This window comes from Stegastes partitus, unplaced genomic scaffold, assembly GCF_000690725.1.
Source record: "Stegastes partitus isolate 25-593 unplaced genomic scaffold, Stegastes_partitus-1.0.2 Scaffold1221, whole genome shotgun sequence".
NCBI classification, from domain to species: Eukaryota; Metazoa; Chordata; class Actinopteri; family Pomacentridae; genus Stegastes; species Stegastes partitus.
The window spans coordinates 132,011-149,751 of record NW_007578952.1 but is presented as its reverse complement, the minus strand read 5'-3'; the positions used below and the strand labels follow the sequence as shown (position 1 = coordinate 149,751).

At 41.8% G+C, this 17,741-nt stretch overlaps 2 protein-coding genes across 4 annotated transcripts in view; one reads left to right on the top strand and one right to left on the bottom strand.

The window, feature by feature from the left end:
• Positions 1–1,381: 1,381 nt before the first annotated feature.
• Positions 1,382–9,256, bottom strand: LOC103368908 (LSM14A mRNA processing body assembly factor). Of its 3 annotated transcripts, none has more exons than XM_008297441.1 (10): positions 8,952–9,256; positions 7,993–8,156; positions 6,816–6,966; positions 5,842–6,036; positions 5,492–5,572; positions 5,033–5,230; positions 4,330–4,486; positions 4,178–4,204; positions 3,536–3,776; positions 1,382–3,436 (listed from the first exon to the last, which is right to left on the bottom strand). In XM_008297441.1, the coding sequence occupies exons 1-10, from the start codon at positions 9,073–9,075 to the stop codon at positions 3,413–3,415; spliced, it is 1,362 nt and encodes a 453-aa protein (XP_008295663.1). In that variant the 5' UTR covers positions 9,076–9,256; the 3' UTR covers positions 1,382–3,412. The 3 variants fall into 3 exon arrangements, with proteins under 3 accessions (XP_008295663.1, XP_008295664.1, XP_008295665.1); XM_008297442.1 differs by having other exon boundaries at positions 1,382–3,433; XM_008297443.1 differs by having other exon boundaries at positions 5,033–5,209.
• A 656-nt stretch (positions 9,257–9,912) lies between these two features.
• LOC103368907 (transcription initiation factor TFIID subunit 4) overlaps positions 9,913–17,741 on the top strand; it is a 99,860-nt gene continuing 92,031 nt past the window's right edge. Inside the window, exons 1-2 of the mRNA XM_008297440.1 lie at positions 9,913–11,281; positions 13,457–13,617. Of these exons, the coding sequence (XP_008295662.1) occupies positions 9,913–11,281; positions 13,457–13,617 (1,530 nt within the window). The remainder of the gene's footprint in view (positions 11,282–13,456; positions 13,618–17,741) is intronic.

Here is a 17,741-nt window from a genome sequence, read left to right as displayed (position 1 = left end):
ACTCAACATGAATTATCTCAATCACACCACAACTGCAATCAGACCCCTCTGTAATAAGTACTGAATAATGACTCGAGGGCCGGTTCTGTCCTGGGCTGCTCCCTGGACTCTATAGAGGAGGTGGGTGAGAGGAGGATGTTAGCAAAGCTCACATCCATCATGGACAACCCCTCTCACCCGCTGCATGACACTGTGGGGGCTTTAAGTAGCTCCTTCAGCAGCAGACTCAAACATCTTCTCTGCAAGACACAGCGCTACCGCAGGTCATTCCTACCAACTGTAACAAGACTGTACAGCAGGGGTGTCCAATCCTGGTCCTTGAGGGTTGCAATCCTGCAAGTTTTAGATGTTTCCCTCTTCCAACACACCTGATTCAAATGATCAGGATCGTTATCAGGCTTCTGCAGAGCTTGATGATGAGCTGATCATTTGAATCAGGTGTGTTGGAAGAGGGAAACATCTAAAACATGCAGGATTGCGGCCCTCGAGGACCAGAGTTTGACACCCCTGCTGTACAGCATCAGCATCATGAGCTGATGTTGACCAAATTGAAAAAAATGGCATTTCATGTATTAAATTCACTTTTGCACTGCAAATTTGCACAATCTAGTTTTCTTTTCAGTGTAAATATGATTGTTATTATTAATTATTGCTATTTTCTTGTACTTTTCTATATTTTTGGATGCAGCTTTGGCTTGTAAATTTCCCCCAATGGGGGATAAATAAAAAATTATTCTATTCTATTTTATGACCAGATCCAATAGTTCATTTTTTTCAAATTACAGGCCTTTTAAAAAACAGTTGCACTACTTTGGTAGTTTTATTTCTGCACTCACTCTGTGGTCTGGAGCAAAGTCCCACATACAGCAGTATCTGATTGGTTACAGGTCAAGTAGCAACCTGCTGTCAGCACTGAAGAGTACATGGTGAAAAGTTCTCTTCTACTTAATCATATGTAAAACATGAATACATGCATTTTAATGAACTTTTGTGTCAGACTTTGATTTATTCTAAATTTTAACTAGATTTTCATTTTTACTGCAAATGTACATTGGTTCCAAATATCAGGTACCGATTACTCATAATCCATATTGACCCTAAGAATAAGATATTGCTACTTGATCTGACTGATGCAAGTGAAACCAGTCTGTTCCAAAAATATCTTTTGGTCAAACTATTTTGAAGCTTGTGTTTGCGCATTTATCTTTTCTTACCATTATAAAAATAATTTCTTATATATATCAGATATAATTTCCAGTTGAGTCCAAATATTCTACCAACAGTAAGATTTCTAATAAACACACACAGGCAAAGGCAAAGGGAGGCTTGTGTCCTTCTGTGAAAATCCCCAACATGTGGATGAAAAATGAAGCACGACATGCAAATTGTACAACTCTTTATTTTACGTAAAAACTCAATTTTGCTGATATTCTCAAGAAAATTATTCCTGGTTTACAATTCCAGTGACTGGAAGGAGTAGCAAACATATGAAAACATGTCAGTTTTGAATAGTTCAGTAATACTTTGTCTCAAATTGAATCCCGCTGTGTATTGCGAAAGCCCATATAAAGTGATGGTTCCTAAGGCTATCATGCAGTGATCAGCTGTCTGTGCAATATCTGGTTAGACAGCACGTTTTTCCACTGGGCTGCTCTGTTCTAAACAACCACAGCTACAGAGAAGGATCTACGTTCACCTTGTAGTGCTATCAATACTTTTGTCAAAAAGGTAACCTTTAAGTTAAAGGGAGAGCTGTAAAAAAATTCACCACTCTGAAGGCACTCCCCTAAAGCACTAATAAATCAGAGCCAAAAAGAAACAAATATCCCACCAAATGTACTGGCACCACATCCAGTTCTTGTCCCTTTGTTCACAAATCAGTTTAAAAAAAAAAAAAAAAAAGTCACTCCAGAGAACAATCACATTGACGACAATGCAACAAGAGGAGCTACAAACAAGCCAGAGGGCTGACATCTATCAGAAATGCTGCCATTTGTATGAACATATGTTTTGAGACATCATTTAATCCATTTACAAGATTTCCCAGTTTCAGTAAACAATCCTTGCGACACTGCAAGTATTTAATTTTGCGGAAACACTTATTTCTCTACTGTAAAAAGATGTAAATGACACAACTGTAAGACGATTCAAAGAATGTTGACTAAAAAAAACAAAACAAAACAAAAACGAATGTGCTTTAGACGGCTCAGTATGTTCGGGACACAGAAGTAGATTTAAGAGGTACTGAAATGATAAAACACGTACTCACTTCTGACAGTTGCTTCAGCTCAAACGCTCACATATTGTTTTTGGCAAAATAGCAGAGCATTTTTAGGTTCATCTAACTTGTTTGCGGTTTATTTCCTAACAGCTTCTACACTAATAATGGATGTTGTTTAACAGACACAAATCATGGAAATGCGCTTTTGTTTAGTCAACTATGTAAACATGCCTGCTCGGGGTAAAAAAAAAAACAACAAAACAACAATGCTGTCAACAAATATATCTAAAGCTAATGCTGTAAATCACATAAATCAAGCGAATGACAGGCTCCTACAGGCTGCCGGTGTTTGCTAGGGTGCCGTCATGAACTGGCCAGCAGAAGTCAAACTTTAAACCGAAAGCAGAAAGAAAATTCATTGAAGGGGACGTTTGAGTGCGGAGCATTATCTAACAATCCTAAATACTGAATACACTTGCTAAAAACTAGAAGTCAGTCAGTTTGATGAGCAACAATTTGCTGGGGGGGCAGTAAAAAATAAGATGAGCTAGATATACATTCATTTATTACAATATTTAGTTCAGATTTTTGCTTCTCTCAGCTGGCGTTGATCTCACTACCTCATTGAGCACGAATGGATGCTAAAAAAAAAAGGAACTTTTAATGCTAACAAGAGTAAAAATACTGAACACATGGCACCAAACTGAATCTGAGCAGAGAAAAATATGGTGCAACAGGCAATGCTGTGAAGTTTGGTGCCAACAAATGTTATATCAAAAACTGAAAGAACAAAAAAAAAATAAAAATAAAGCTATCGATCACTTTGACTGTGATCCACTCACAGTATCACAGGGCTCTCTGCGTTTCAATATCAAAGACGACTGCAGTAAGAAATGACTGATGCAAAAGTACAGCGTTATTCCAAAGCATTGTATCCACATGTGGTCTTGTCCATCGGGCGATCAAACAAAACTTCTGGGGCAAAAAAAAAAAGGAAAAAAAAGCAAACACAAGTGGAGAGAGGGAGCAGCAGCTCTCGCCCCCTGATGTCAAACGGTCCACTGCGGTGCTGGTGACTGACAGGATGTCTTCATTCTTTCTGTCAAATGCTGAGACCAAAAGAAAGCTTCTTCAACGGCAACAATTTCATGACGAGTGGCTACAATTCTTTGTGGATCCGTCGCTGCTGTACTATGCAGCCGCCTTGTTATCCTTCTGGATGGAAAATAAGAAGATACACACAAGCTTAGAACGGCCAGCGATCCTCTTTTTCTCTGCGTACTTTAATGACAACATAAAGCTCATCAGACTTACCCTGTATTCGAAATCAGAGAAATCCCGGCCTCCTCTGCCACCTCGGAATCCACCTCTGAAACCAGGCGGCGCACCTCGGGGTGGCCCGAAGGAGCCTCTGCTGGCTGGACGCCCTCGGCCTCCGCGGGGCCCCATGAAGCCTCGGCCACGGAAACCTCCTCTTCCTCTGTTGTGCCTCAGAGGGATGCCGAATGTCTCCGCATTCATTCGTCTCTCCTCAGCCCAGGTTGGCCTTCGATCCCTAAAACACACACACACACATCAGTCAGGATTTTTGGGTAACAAACATGTCTCAAAAAAAAAAAACGAGACATAAAAGAGAGGCACCTCAGAATCACTGGAATATGTGGAAAGCTTGTCTCCAAAATGTACAAGACCCTGTACAATCTACTGAAAAGATCAACAACTTTAAGCAAACAAAGTCCCATTTTGATAAACAGGGTTGTTTTATATCACTGAAACTGTTTTAGTTCTAATCTTTCAAACATGTGAGAATGTCTGTGGTAATCTGAAAAACTAGGAACCAAACATTAAAAAAAAATCAAATACAAACACTTTCTAAAAGGCACGATAATTCAGATTTTTGTTCCATTTCTCCTGTGGTGCCTCTCTCAACAAAGCTTAAAAAACTGTGTGACTTACTTTGAAAATCCTCGATCACCCCCTTTACTGAAAGAGATAAAAACAGAAGTCTGCTCACATCTTCAGGTAAAAACATATTCAAGAGGATACTGTTCAGATGGACTACAGCACTGTGTCAAAAATGGAGAACAATATCAGATGTATTGTGGTACCTTGAGCCATCACAGGACAGGTTATCAAAGAAGGACTTGGATTTGTCATAGTAACACGTGTTGATCACGGACTCGTCCTCCTCAGCAGCTCCCTCGCTGGCTGGATGTTCTGAGTCAGCCGTTTCCTCTCCATTCAGCGCCTTTTCTGGTTTGTCATCTGTGATTGTGTCGGAAAAAATTTAGTAAATCTCTAAACCCCATAAAAACTGCACCAACTATCTGTTTTGAAGCCGACTAAAAATAACGACGGATGTGTCACAGTCCACCTACAGAAGGTGCCAAAACTCTGTGGGTTTGGGTCTGTGTCTAAACCGCATCACGTGACACATGGTGCACAGTGATTTAATACGGTGAAGGCAATTTTACTGCTGCCGTAGATTTTGTCTGTTGAACGTCTGCTCTCGAGTATTCACAGGCCAAAGTGGTGATAGGATAAACAAACTGAAGCAGCTTTTAAACGTAATAATTGCACCTGCTATTTTTTTGAACTTGTGATTCACGCCCACATTTTGGATGACACACTCAGACTAAAGCAGTGCATCTGTGTTTTAGACTGGAAGGCCAACTTGTTGCCAGTGTCAGTGTTGCATCATCGTGAGTAAATATCAATCTGCGACAACGTGTTGAGGAAAGACACGGTTTTCCCTCTCTGGCGCTAAAAAGTGGTGTTGCTGCTTAAGACTCAAGCAGGTTAAAGAAGTACCTTTCAGCTTGAGCTTATTCTGTAGCTCTTTGTCGATCTCATCTTTGTGGAACTGGGCGTTGGCAGTCTCAAAGTCAAAGTCTTCATCAAACTTCATGGTACCATCCCTGCGCACGTTTACTTTGCCTCTGCTGCGGCTTCCTCTTCCACGGCCGCGGCGAGTGGACTGAATACCAGCTAAGAAATCAGAGGAAAAACCTGAAACCCAGTAATGCATTGTGCAGTCAATAAATACTAGGACAGCAATCAGTTAAGTTTGCATCACAGTACATTGCATTTCAAACAAAACTATGGAACTACAGAAAATAAAGTGCTGAATGTCGTCTTGAAGGAAAACTGATTTCCTGACAGTATGCCATTTTGGTTCATAAATGCACCAAAAACAAACAATTGAACATGTCAGTGAATGGAGTTCAGTGTATTTTGGGTCCTATGAAATAAAAAGTACAAATGACTTACCGAGGTGGCGCTTGTTGGGATCCCGGTTTTCAACAGCACCGTGTTCATTCTCTGGCTGCGACACTTTCTGAACCTCAGGAGCTGAACAGCAAAAGATGACATTTACCATCAATCAACGCACGTTTGTGATAAAAAACAAAACACATCACAAGACACAGTGCAGTTTCAGAGATGAACAGCCTTATCTGAGTTTGTTAAATGTCCATAGGAGCTCAACTCAGAAGTCGAACTATTGATTTTGGTCTTGCAGAGCATTTTGTGTTCAGCAGTATTTCACTCTCTGAAGGCCTTTTTGTTGTGGTGGATTACATCAGTGTGAACATTGACCACACGTCTGCTCTATATTTTACCTTTCCTCTGCTCCAGGAGGTCTGGGGGCTTTTGGCTGCCAGTGGTGTTGCTGGTGGGTCTGGCAGCTGCCGCCCCGCTCTGACTCCTCTGTCCGACAGGTGCAGCTGGAGCCTGGGCAGCTGACGGTGCAGCCTTCACGGCCTGCTCCAGAGAGGGACCTTTTTTCAAAGAGTCCAACTGGGGGCTAGTGCGTCCTGGGGGATAAAAAGATGAAGGGAAGCAGAAACTTTTAGCGCCAGAACAGTTGGCTTTCGAGCAGGTGACAGATGCACTGTAGTAATATAACATGGGAAGAATGTAATAAAATACCTGAACATAATGAATTCAGCCCTGATATTTATCCATTACACTGCACAACACTGACATGAAGTATTTAACAAAGACAGAAATGCAATCCACTGTATACAGTCAGTGAAAAATACCAAACATGAGCTTACAAATGTCTTGTCCTTTGAACAATGTCAACACTACCAGCTTCACCAAAACAGTTTAGCAGAATTGCATTGTATAATTATCTCCACTATTCCCAGTTCAAGACATAATGGGGTGCAGGTGCGTAGCAGGAAATTCAAAAGGGGACATGCAGCTGTGCTCCATGCAAATGAGCAGCAATCAGGTGTTGCTCCAAATTTGCTTGCAAAACAGATGTTTTACTGACAACAGCATGTCTGAAACCCATTCAGTTGTTTGTGCAGTCATTACAGCACATTATGGGAGTGAATGTAAAACATAGTCTTTTATGCAAGTTTTCCATTAATTGCATTTACTTTTAATTTTTCATTTTACAGTGTGTATTAAAGCATAAAAATCAAACGTCACATGAAATGGGCAAGCATCCCAGTGTGTAACTCACTGCCCATATTTATGTCACAAGTGAGAGATTATTTTGTGGAGTAGGGTGCAATAGTCACAGCTCTCCTTTGTGGTAAATTATTACATAGATTCACTTTTTTGAACAAGAACTGCTCCTTACCTGCTGCTCCAGCAGACCCAAACTGCTGCGCTCCAAGTGCTGTAGCACCAAACTGGCTGTAGGATGGGACAGGGGCCCTGCTGAAAGGTGCATAGGACCCAGGAGCCTGGAATGATGGTGGTGGTGCAGCATTTGAGGATCCAATTGATGACTAGAAAAACAAACATACGACCAGTTGAAAAATCAATGCTGACATCAAAAACCAATTCAAAGTCCCCTAGGGAAGATGTAGGTTAATGAAAACGTTTATTTCAAACCACAGACATTGATAAAATAATCAACTGTAACTCGGAAACAGTTTATAGGGCAATTTGTGAATGTCATTCTAAGCCTACTTTACATGAAAACTACAGGCATGCAATAAAATTTGCAACCATCACTGAGTTTATGATTACTGACACCATGAAAACAGAAGTGATATTAATAAAAGTATCAGCTGCAACAGGAATGTATTTATTTTAACAAATTTAAACAATGGAACTGGAGGTGCTTTGACATGAGCCATTTTAGGAAAATACTTAGGTGTCAGTAAAACGCAAACTGCTCTGTATAAGCAAGTGGTCAGCACCATGTTGTGAGATACTCCTAAACCAGTGTATGCCCAAATGAATGTCATGAAAAAGGTCTTCGAAGCAGGTAATATTTGAAGGGATTTTCAAACTAAGTCTTTAAGGTTATGGTCATCACGTGGAATTATTACTAAAATCTGTCACAGTGTGAGACTTTAAATCCTTGACAGCTTTTTTGAAAACTCTGGAATTTTATCTGAGTAGGTGGAAAAAAAAACAAACAAAACAACAAATTACAGCTACATGTGTGTCCTTGTTGCACGTTTATTCTTTTCCACAAAGCCTACTGGTTTAGTTAATACTAGTGACTATTTCTGGGAAAGGTCACAGACTTGCATAACTGACAGACTATGCCCTTTTCACAGCAGACACTTGGGCTTGTCATTACAGGCGACACACAGGTGCTACTAATAACATTAACGATGGCTCTGTTCCATTCAAACCATGACAGTGGAACAATGAGCCCTTAAGCACAGGGCATGATCTTCAAAGAAATGACATGAAAAAATGGACTTAGAACTTCCCTATGACTTCTAAAGAAAACATATAGAATACATGACATATATTCAGTCATTTCATAGTACAAGCACACATACATATCAACTTACTTGAACTATGGCAGGGTCCTGAGGCAGGGAACTAGTGGCTTTGGGTGGCTCACAAACTGTTAGGTCTTTTATATCACTCCCTCGGAAGATGATGTACTCAAACACTTCCTCCCGAGGTGGTATAGGCCTGTCAGTGGGCCGGTCTTCAGTGCCAAAAGAGCGAACTGTTGGGAGAACACAAGCAATAAATCAAATGCCTTAAAAGTTTAAGTCTTTCTATTAGTAGATCCTGGCAACAAGGACAGGCAGTCATTACCTACCATTTATTCCCAATCACAGTAGTGACTTAATGTGTTTTAACAAAAAAATAGAAACGCACACTCATATTGTTAAAACGTAGTATCTTTCATGTTATTAGATAATTCTTCAAAGAAAAAGCACACTAACTAGGAAAATAGGACCGTGGCTAAGTCAAAATTAGTCTAGAAAGTTAATTTTCATTCGTTTTTTTTCTGTCCAGACTTTAGAAAAGCATCCAATAATACAGTATAGAGTTAAAACCACGACAAATCCACTTCGAGACTACTACTTTACCAAACACTCTGTGACGCAGTTAATCAGGTCTGCAGGTGTTCGGTGTTATCTAAACGTTTAAGAGCATTAAAGTGGGCTTCATACTGCGTTCACTAAACATGTTCGAAATAAGCACCTAAATGTGACCTAAATATATAGAAGGCAGTCATTCTAATCTCAGTATGAGATATTTAATAGCAAAAAGTAATTTACTTTGTATTATGTGCTGTTTGGTACACAGCATTTCATGCTAGCCCAAACACAACGTAAACAAAGGACGCAGAGCGTCAACTACAGCAGCACTTAGCTATTAGTTGGCTAACTACGAGCTAGCTAACGGAACTAACTACGCTGATAATTATTTCAGTTTTCCATCGGTTCACACTTATAAGCAATGCCTCAGCCCTTCTGAATGCTGTACTCCACCTCTTGATGAGCTAACTTACCTTTAGCAAGTGCTACTGTCGAGTTTTCAGTGTCAATGGTGTACAAAATTCCTTCATAGCGGATCTCGGCCTTTGAGATGAGGCTAATTTTGCTGCCAATGTATGGCGTCCCTCCTCCGCTCATGTTTGTCCTCTGACTTTGATAATGCACTTACTTCCACGAAATATACTTTCTGTCAAATGAGAAGTCGGGTGTGGTATTTTCAGAGCCGCAGTTTTAAGGCTACATAACATGAATTAGCAAGCTACACGGTGAATCACACTCGCTCGTCTCACAACTGATTTCTAACACGACATGGCCGTTTTCATTTTCCTTCCCCCGCCGCTGAGGATGCTGGGAGAAAGGCTGTGGCTTATTCTTCTAAAAATGCCTCCTCATCCTTTCCTTCCAATGCTGCTGGTACTTCGAAACGAAAGTGAATTATTTGGGGAAACAGGGCCAACTTAGTTGTATTAAGAGTAAATATGAATTTTTGTTGTCTGTCACGATTATTTTGAGGGAAGAAAATGTTAAGGAAGTTTGAGGATGTATAAAAGAGGTTTGAAGTTCAGCCATTTTATGATCTCGCGATAATACACGGGACCACAGCTCTCCACCCTGCCCCCATATTGCTAGAGAATACATTTTCGATGCACAAATAATATATATAATACTACCACAAAATGTATCTTTAACACCTCGAATTTCCGATTTTTAAAAAAATAATATATAACTGTAATTTAAAACGTATGTCACGTGTGCCACATATAGTAGTCTGGGATGGTTATATAACAGCACGGTACCTACACAGTTACAAGACTTCTTCATTATACTTCATTAAATTAGCCTTGAAGAAAAACATGAAATACAACCAAGGGTGCCCCCCCTCCCTCATTTAATGACGTCAGATTCATTCCCACAATGCCTAGTAACACGCAGGCGCAATGTAAAAAAATATAAGACAGCTATCTGTGATCAGAGATGGCGGGCGCCTCCGACCCCCTGGAAGATATGCTCTTTTCAGAGGTGGATGAAAAAGCCGTGAGCGACCTAGTGGGCTCATTGGAGTCACAGCTTGCCGGACAAAGCAACCCAGTGGGAAAAACAGACGAAAACGGAGGCGCTGGCTCTGTGGCCCCCGCTAATCATCACTTAGGAAAAACGCTACCAGCTCCAGTGAGCACCACAACACTAGAACAACAACAACAAGGACGGCGGAATAAACCTGAGATGCGCCAGGAGATCAACTCTAAAGACGCGAGTCCGGATAAAACTGTCACATCTCCTTCGCTCGGCTGCACCCCTTCTTTTGGCGAGCCGTCCACCACTTCGGCTGCCTGTGTGAACGCCACTAGCAGCGGTTCGCAATCACATGGAGCATCCATCACAACACTGACTGCATCTGGTGTGTCAACTTTGGCATCTCCGCCGGCCAGCATCAGCACCACTGCATCCAGCCGGGGCTCCAAGGTTTCCCCGGGCGCAGCGGAGACGTCGACGGAAGCGAACCCACCGAGAAAACGCATCACGGCGCCGCGGAGGAGCGCTTCGGCTCGGATAAAGAGTTTGAACGGCGCAGCTGTAACGACGCGGAGGAACAGCAACACAGCGGTGGGCGACAACGTTAGCCCCGCGGAGAGCACCGCAACTACACCAAACTCTACCCGACCGGTCACAGCCTCTATTAACACGTCGACTTTCACCTTATCCAACGCCAGCCTGCCTGTGGGGCAGTCGGCTATTGCTCTGGACCGGGGGACTCCTACCATTGCTTTGCATAGACTCCCGAGTCACATTGTGGCCAGTATAGCCCAGAACGGCAACGGGACCAGCGTGTCGGCCTTGGTCCAGCAGGGCGCCCGGATAGGATCCGTCAGCTCCCCAGCTTCCCAGGGGAACCACGACAAAGCGGTCACAGACACTGGGGCTTCCAAAACAGACGATTGTCAATCCAAAATTGTAATGTCAACCCAGTCTAGTAGTGTCAACTCTGTAATAAACACTGTTTCTCCTGCTTCTTCTGTTGTCACACCAACAACCACCACAGCAGCAGCTACAACCACCACGACAGTCAGCCAGCCTCTGAGCTCTGCCACCACCGCTGCAGGTGTCACAGTGATGGCAGCTAGTTCTGTGTGTGGAACTGCTCACACTACATCGGTGACCACCACTGTCACTATGGTCAGACCCACAGCTCCCTCCCCAACGCCCGCCGTGGCCACCCCTGCACAGCCTCAGCCCCGTCCTGGACTCACTGCACCTCAAAGGATTGTAGCCCCCCAGCTGATTGTCAGACCACCTCAGCAGCAGACGACCATTCAGCTGCCCCCTGGGTTTACCATCCCGCCGGGTAAGGTTTTGGAGGAGGGGGTGGGGGAGAGAGCAGCGAGGAGGTGCTGGTAACACAATGACCAGAGGGTTTGGTTGACGGTTTGGTGCAGTGATTGTAGGACTGTCTTCACTAGCAGGAGGTTGTATGTGTGACATCCTGTTCAGATCTCAAGTTCTCCTCTGTGTGTATCATATGTGCCGTGTTGCTGTTCTTGTCCACAATTTACCTGTATGCTATAGTTCATAGCAGCCACACTGTGAGTGCTTCAGGTTTTGACCTGGGGGACCCCGTGGGCAATCAGCGTTACTGCTGTCATGTAACATCTAAAAGTACTGATATTGAACCAAGAATCCTTGACACACTAAAGGACAATATGCAACCACAATTAATAATAATAATAATAATAATAATAATAATAATAATACATTTTATTTATAAAGTGCTTTTCCAAATGCTCAAAGATGCTGCACAGTTAATAAAAACAACATGCAAAACAACAAGAGCATAAAGCATTGAGTGCATTTAAAAACAATCATACATTAAAAGCATTGTAATAATAAGATAAGTTTTCCAGGAAGACATTTAGCTATTTATTTCATCCATCCATTATCAATACACCGCATAATCCTCACTAGGGTCTCGAGGGGCTGGAGCCTATCCCAGCTGACTTAGGGCGAAGGCAGGGGACACCCCGGACAGGTCACCAGTCTGTTGCAGACAGTTAATTTCAGCTGATGCTTAACTCTTTGACTTCTGCATGAGAGATCAAACCTGATTTTTTTGCTCACTGTAAAAAAACTCTAAAATGTAGTGATGTTGTCACACAGTTCAAGGCAAATGTGCAAAACATGTCACTGCTAGTGTATTCATAAATGAAAGACTATTAACCAAAATGCCACCTGTGCAGTGACAGAAATGACAGTGAAGCAGACACCACAGCTATTCAGTTCAATTCAGTTCAAATAACTTTATTTATCCCCTAGGGGCAATTCAAAAGCTCACTGAGTAGTTAATATAAAGACATCAAAGAACAAACAAGCAATAAACCACATCATAAATATCATATTATATGACATGGGCATTGGCAGGGAGTCAGCAGGTCAAAGATGGTTGATTACTGCTACCAAACATCAAGAAGTTACAGAAGGTGTGCAGAATTCCAATAGAGCGTTCAAGGCAACAGGATGGTGGAGTTACTTTCTTAAAAGTAGTAGGTGTCTAAAGTACTGTTAATAATAGCATAATATTACTGCTGCTGAAGACATGACAACTTACAGAGTGGAGACCTGTTGCCCTCCACAGTGAGTCTGCCTTCACTGTGTCGCTCCGTATAAATATTAACTCTTAAGAACACTTTAGCATGTGCAAAGGAATGTTGGGCTTCTGGGTAGATTTTTAAAAATCATGTAGACCGCTGTGTCTGTTAATACTTGGAGAATTACAGATCAATGTTCCCCAAAGTTCTCCAGCCATCCCTTCAACTGAGGTCGTAGGTGTCTGTGTTGGCCAAAATTAAGTACTGGACCCACTTTTATTTTCAGTGTGGGAAAATTATAGCTCAGTCGATGGCTGCGTAGTTTCTGTAGCCCTAATTTAGCAATCACTTTTAGCTGGTTGTAACTTCAATAGAAGCTCATCTTCTCGTAAATGTCAAAAAGGACAGGCAATAACTGTGGACAGTGGTCGGAATAGTTTCTGTGCTGAGCTGCTGGTTTGTCTCCAAAGCTGTTCTGAGTCATTTGACCTCAGAAGAGTGTGATCAGAATATGCTGTTAACCTTTCTATTGAGCTCATGTCTTGAAATCCAGCAAAGATAAACAAATGTGTAATAAAATACTTTATCTTGACCTGACAGCGGCTACTTCACAGGAGTGCTACTATTATAATTGCAGTCTTAGCCTTTAAAGAGCAAAGAGTCTGTGCTCTTTAGCTCCTGATCACAGCTACATTTAATTCCTGGTATTTGTGCACAATTGTGATATAGTATAAAGTCATTTCTTGAAATGTCGATTCTCTTAAATCACATTGTAAACATTGTTGTTGAGAATTGTAGAATTGGAGTGCAGTAGAACATCTACAGGCCCCTTGCTTATATCTGCGTTCACATTCAAGATATACAGTATTTTGCTAGCTGCTGGTTCAAATAGCATTTCGAGGCAGTGATGTTAATTAATGCTTCCTGCTGTTCCTCAGGGATGGTGTTGGTACGCACGGAGTTAGGCCAACTGGTTATGGTTCCTCAGCAGGCTTTGGCACAAGCTCAAGCTCAAGCTCAGGCCCAGGCCCAGAACAGCATCTCTCCTCGACCTGCTACCCCCACCACAGGGGCATCCTTCAGAGTAACAACTCCTCAGGTGAGACTCTGCTGCAGAACACACATGATCGCTGCCGTCGGTCGACTGTCACCACTGTGACAGTGACACACGGCGTTACTGCTCATATGTTTCTTACAGCAAGACAAGAACACGAGAAGGAGAAGTGAGATAGGTTCCCTGGCAGGGTTTTGTTTCACTTTCAAGTCATGCCGAAGATGATCGTCAGATTTGCCAGTCCACAAGTACATCACACGAAATCAGCTTTATATGTGAACCATTCCTGTGCACAGATTTGGTTGTAACTTGGTGGTCTGTTAATGTTTTGTGAATGTTTTTGGATATTTTACCTCACGTGTTTTTTTTTGTTTTTTTTTTTGTTTTTTTTGTTAACAGACAAGACAAACTTAGAAAATCATGAACTGGTTGTGGACTTACCAGATGAGAAAGTGGATGATACTTCTTTTCTGGGGCTGCACTGATGAGATATTTAGGAAGGATATGTGTTCACTGAAGTATCCTTAACATGGTATCAGTCGTCCTAAGAGGATCATCTAAAATATTTACGCTTTTAAATTCACATAAGTTAATTGCAAGTGAACATCCAGATAGCTTTATTTAACCATCATTCAAGGGAGCCTCTGTGATTCTGAACAAAGATTGTCAGTATCTAGCTGGCTAGCATTTTTAGATTGCTAGAATGTGCCAGATTTGCTCCCACTGTCCTCTTTCCTCCCCCTCCCTTTCCTCTTGTCCTGTGCAGGAGCACACGAATGTGCTCAGGACACGCTGGTATACTGTTGTGCAGATCAGTCCAAGCCACTTTGTTCCCCATTTACAGAGCCAGGGCTGTGTATGAACACGCATTTTTTTCTTCAGCGCACATGCAGAACAGACCGTTAGCAGACTGTGGGGATTGTGAGGAGATAGTCACTGAATTTGGCAAAAAAATAACTGTACTGGATTAGAACCACATACTTCACCTTTAACTGTGATAAACACATCAGATGTAGAACTAGATATCATCCAAAATTGATACCATGTCCTTTTGAAAAAAAAAAAAGATGACAGCAACCATTCTCAGTGTTACACTTCAAGTGCCAGAGACACATTGAGAGATGAAATACGATAATATAAATGCTAGCAAGGATTTTTAGATGTGGTCTAAAAGGTGGATATTTAGCCATGGTGGAAGATGGAGGATGAACTCAGCTGTCCTGACTTTAGCGGGAAGCTCATTTCACCACTATGAGGTCGGAACTGAGAAGAGCCTCCAGTGATGTGGCAGCTAAACAGGTGTCTGCTGGTTTTGGAGGCAGGAAGGAGCAGTTCCTCTCTCTACTTTATAGGCCAGGACCAATGTGTTGGAAAAAGTGGGTGCCAGTCGAGGGAAAAAGAAGCGAGTAATGTGGAAAAACTTGGGAAGGTTGACTACGAGCAGCGATGGGATAGTAAAGGTTTGATGGTCGGCACACTGGCTCCAGCATAGAGGGAGCTGTAGCACTGTAGGAGGTGATGATCAGCCGGGATGCATCCTTGGTAAGAAGATGGGGAGTCCTCCTGATCTTGTAAAGGAAGGATCAACAACAGACGGCTACGGCTGCAGTGTTTGCCATCCAGGGTGACTTCCAGGTTTCCACTTTAACACCAGCGTGGTGATGTTAAAGTCTCAGTTGAGAACTCTTTCTCTCTGGGAACAGAAGGTCAGTCCTCTTCAGGTTGAGCTTTAAGTGATGCCTTGATATCCTTCCTGTGGTGTGAGTCACCTGGGTGCCTTCCACGTCGTAGTGGTTGGAGAAGCCAAGCGCTTGACAGCACTAAGTGTACTCATGTAGAAGAAGAAGAGGGGAGAGCCCAGGAAGAAAGCTTGTTGACTGTTGTCAGTCTACACCCACACGAACACTTTTCATTTCATGATGCTGTTTTAAAATGAAAGCGATCCCCATCCAGTCGAACGTTGTAGCGCCGTTTCAGATATAATCTCTATGCATACCAACATGCCTGAAAACACGTATCACATGACCGTTCACGTACACTCTGAATGCAGGTGCTGGTGTAAACATGAAGCAGGAGTTTGGTTGCTTAGTTGTTAGAAATACTTTGAAGAAGGTGAAGCAATGTTGAAAAGTAAAACCAGAGATTTCCTCAAAAGCACTTCTAGCGTAGACAACCAGTTTAGCAATGCCTGCAATTCATGATTCATGTTGAATTATCTACTGGTAGACTGATATCTTTGTTTTTTTTCTGGAAAACTGTCACTTAATATGATCACAACGGCGATCCAGTCACAAAGCAAACATGGATGTCTGCATCATCGCCTCTCCAACTCTCAGCTTCTACTATCCAATCCTGGAGAACTGAAGCTATAACGGGGTCCAAAAGTGTCGGCTTTAGTGGTTTTAAAACTACAGAGTAGTGTGGATGCTAGGTGTAAATGTAGCAGAACTTATGCGTTTTAAAATGAAAACGTCTTCGTGTTTTTGTAGACACTGATGCTTTCAATGCCACCTGGTCGGAGCGACAGGTTCTGCAAAACAGACAGAGCGCAGAGCCTGAGACGGCCAATGCAAGACCGGCCACCTCGGCTGAGTGGCCTATATTTCTAAATCAATAATAAGCTAATACATTATTTTAACAGGAGCTCATTTTTATGATTGGTCAAATAGCATTATGCTGTCTCATGTTATATAACCAGATCTATTCCAGTAGCCCTGCAGCTCCGTGGGTAATACTGTTACCTGAAATTGAAAAGGTTTTGGTTTAAATTCTAACGATGGTCTGTTCTATTCAGATTTTAAATGTTTTCTCCAGATTTGAGTGAAACCTTCTCCAATACCAAAAGACATAACGTATGAAATGCTGCTACAAGTGGCTGAAAGCTGGAGCTACCTCCTGGTTCCTGTGCTGTGGCTGCTCACTATTCTTAAATGGTTAAGATGGAACCACAGTTATATACATACAGTCGTCCTCAAATGTATTCATACCCTCCCATTAAAGAAGGAAAAAAAACAGCTGTCACTGAAATAAGTTGAAATTGACAAAAGTAATAATAAATAAAAATTTAATGAAAATCATGACATTGCTTTTGAATTGTGGTTTAACAGAAACATATATAAAAAACAAACAAACAATCAAACAAGCATGATGGGAGCCGTAAACTAATATTTAGTTGAACAACCCTTTGAGCCAATCACTGCCATCAAGTGTTTTCTGTAACTCTCAGTCAGACTCCTGCACCTGTTGACAGGTAGTTTGATTTTGGCCCACTGCTCATCAGCAAAGTGCTCTAATTTGTCTGGGACAGTTTTGTTTGTTTTTTAAAAATGATTCTTTTCAACCACAATTAAAAAGCAATGTTGAATTTCTCTAAATTATAATTTAGCAATTTTTTATTTATTAATACTTTTTTCAGTTTCTTGTTATTTGAGTGACTATTGTGAATTTTGCCTTCTCTTTATTGGATGGGTATGAATACATTTGAGGACAACTGTAGCTCCACTGGGAATTAACATGCAGGGGGTAAAAACATCTAAATGCATATATGCGCTGTTGCTTGAAAAGTCTGTAACCTGTGTGTAAATGTGCACATTTGCAAGAAGCAGACAAAACAGTCTAACAATAAGTGATGCTGGATGTGCCAAGTACATAATCTCCATGTTGCCTACATGTTTGCTGCAGGAGTTTCTGATCCGTCCAACAGTGAATGTCAGATAGATAAGTGCAGAGGAAGATATCGGGGGTCAGAGGTTTTCATGGGACAAAGGTCTTTGTAATTTCCGCAGGGGGGCTCAGTAGTAATGGTCTCAAAACTGCTCTCTTATTTAAGGTTACCGGATGAGTCAGAGTTATTATCCAGGACAACAGAGGAGAAGCTGGATCACAGAGATACAGTAGGACTAGGGACACCTGGGGGTGCTGCATTTAGGTCCAATAAACTCAGATGAAACAGAAAGCCTTGTGATGGTGGGAGCGATGTGTGATAGTGGGTTTATATTACTTTTCAGCAGCAACTGTTTTGTGGTGGAGGAAAACTGTGCTGGCAAGTGAGGTGCACACATCGTACTTATATCAAGGATTTTCATAATTAAAAGTAAATAGATAAATAAAATAAAATCATGCAATGAAATTCATATTATCTATGACAATATGACAATAAAGTTAAGCTT

Coding starts and splice junctions, on each gene's coding strand:
- LOC103368908 (XM_008297441.1), bottom strand. CDS start 9,075: ATGAGCGGAGGAGGGACGCCATACATTGGCAGCAAAATTAGCCTCATC. Junction 6,037..6,815: donor TGGGTCTGCTGGAGCAGCAG/GTAAGGAGCAGT, acceptor TTTATCCCCCAG/GACGCACTAGCCCCCAGTTG. Junction 3,777..4,177: donor GGTGATCGAGGATTTTCAAA/GTAAGTCACACA, acceptor TGTGTGTTTTAG/GGATCGAAGGCCAACCTGGG.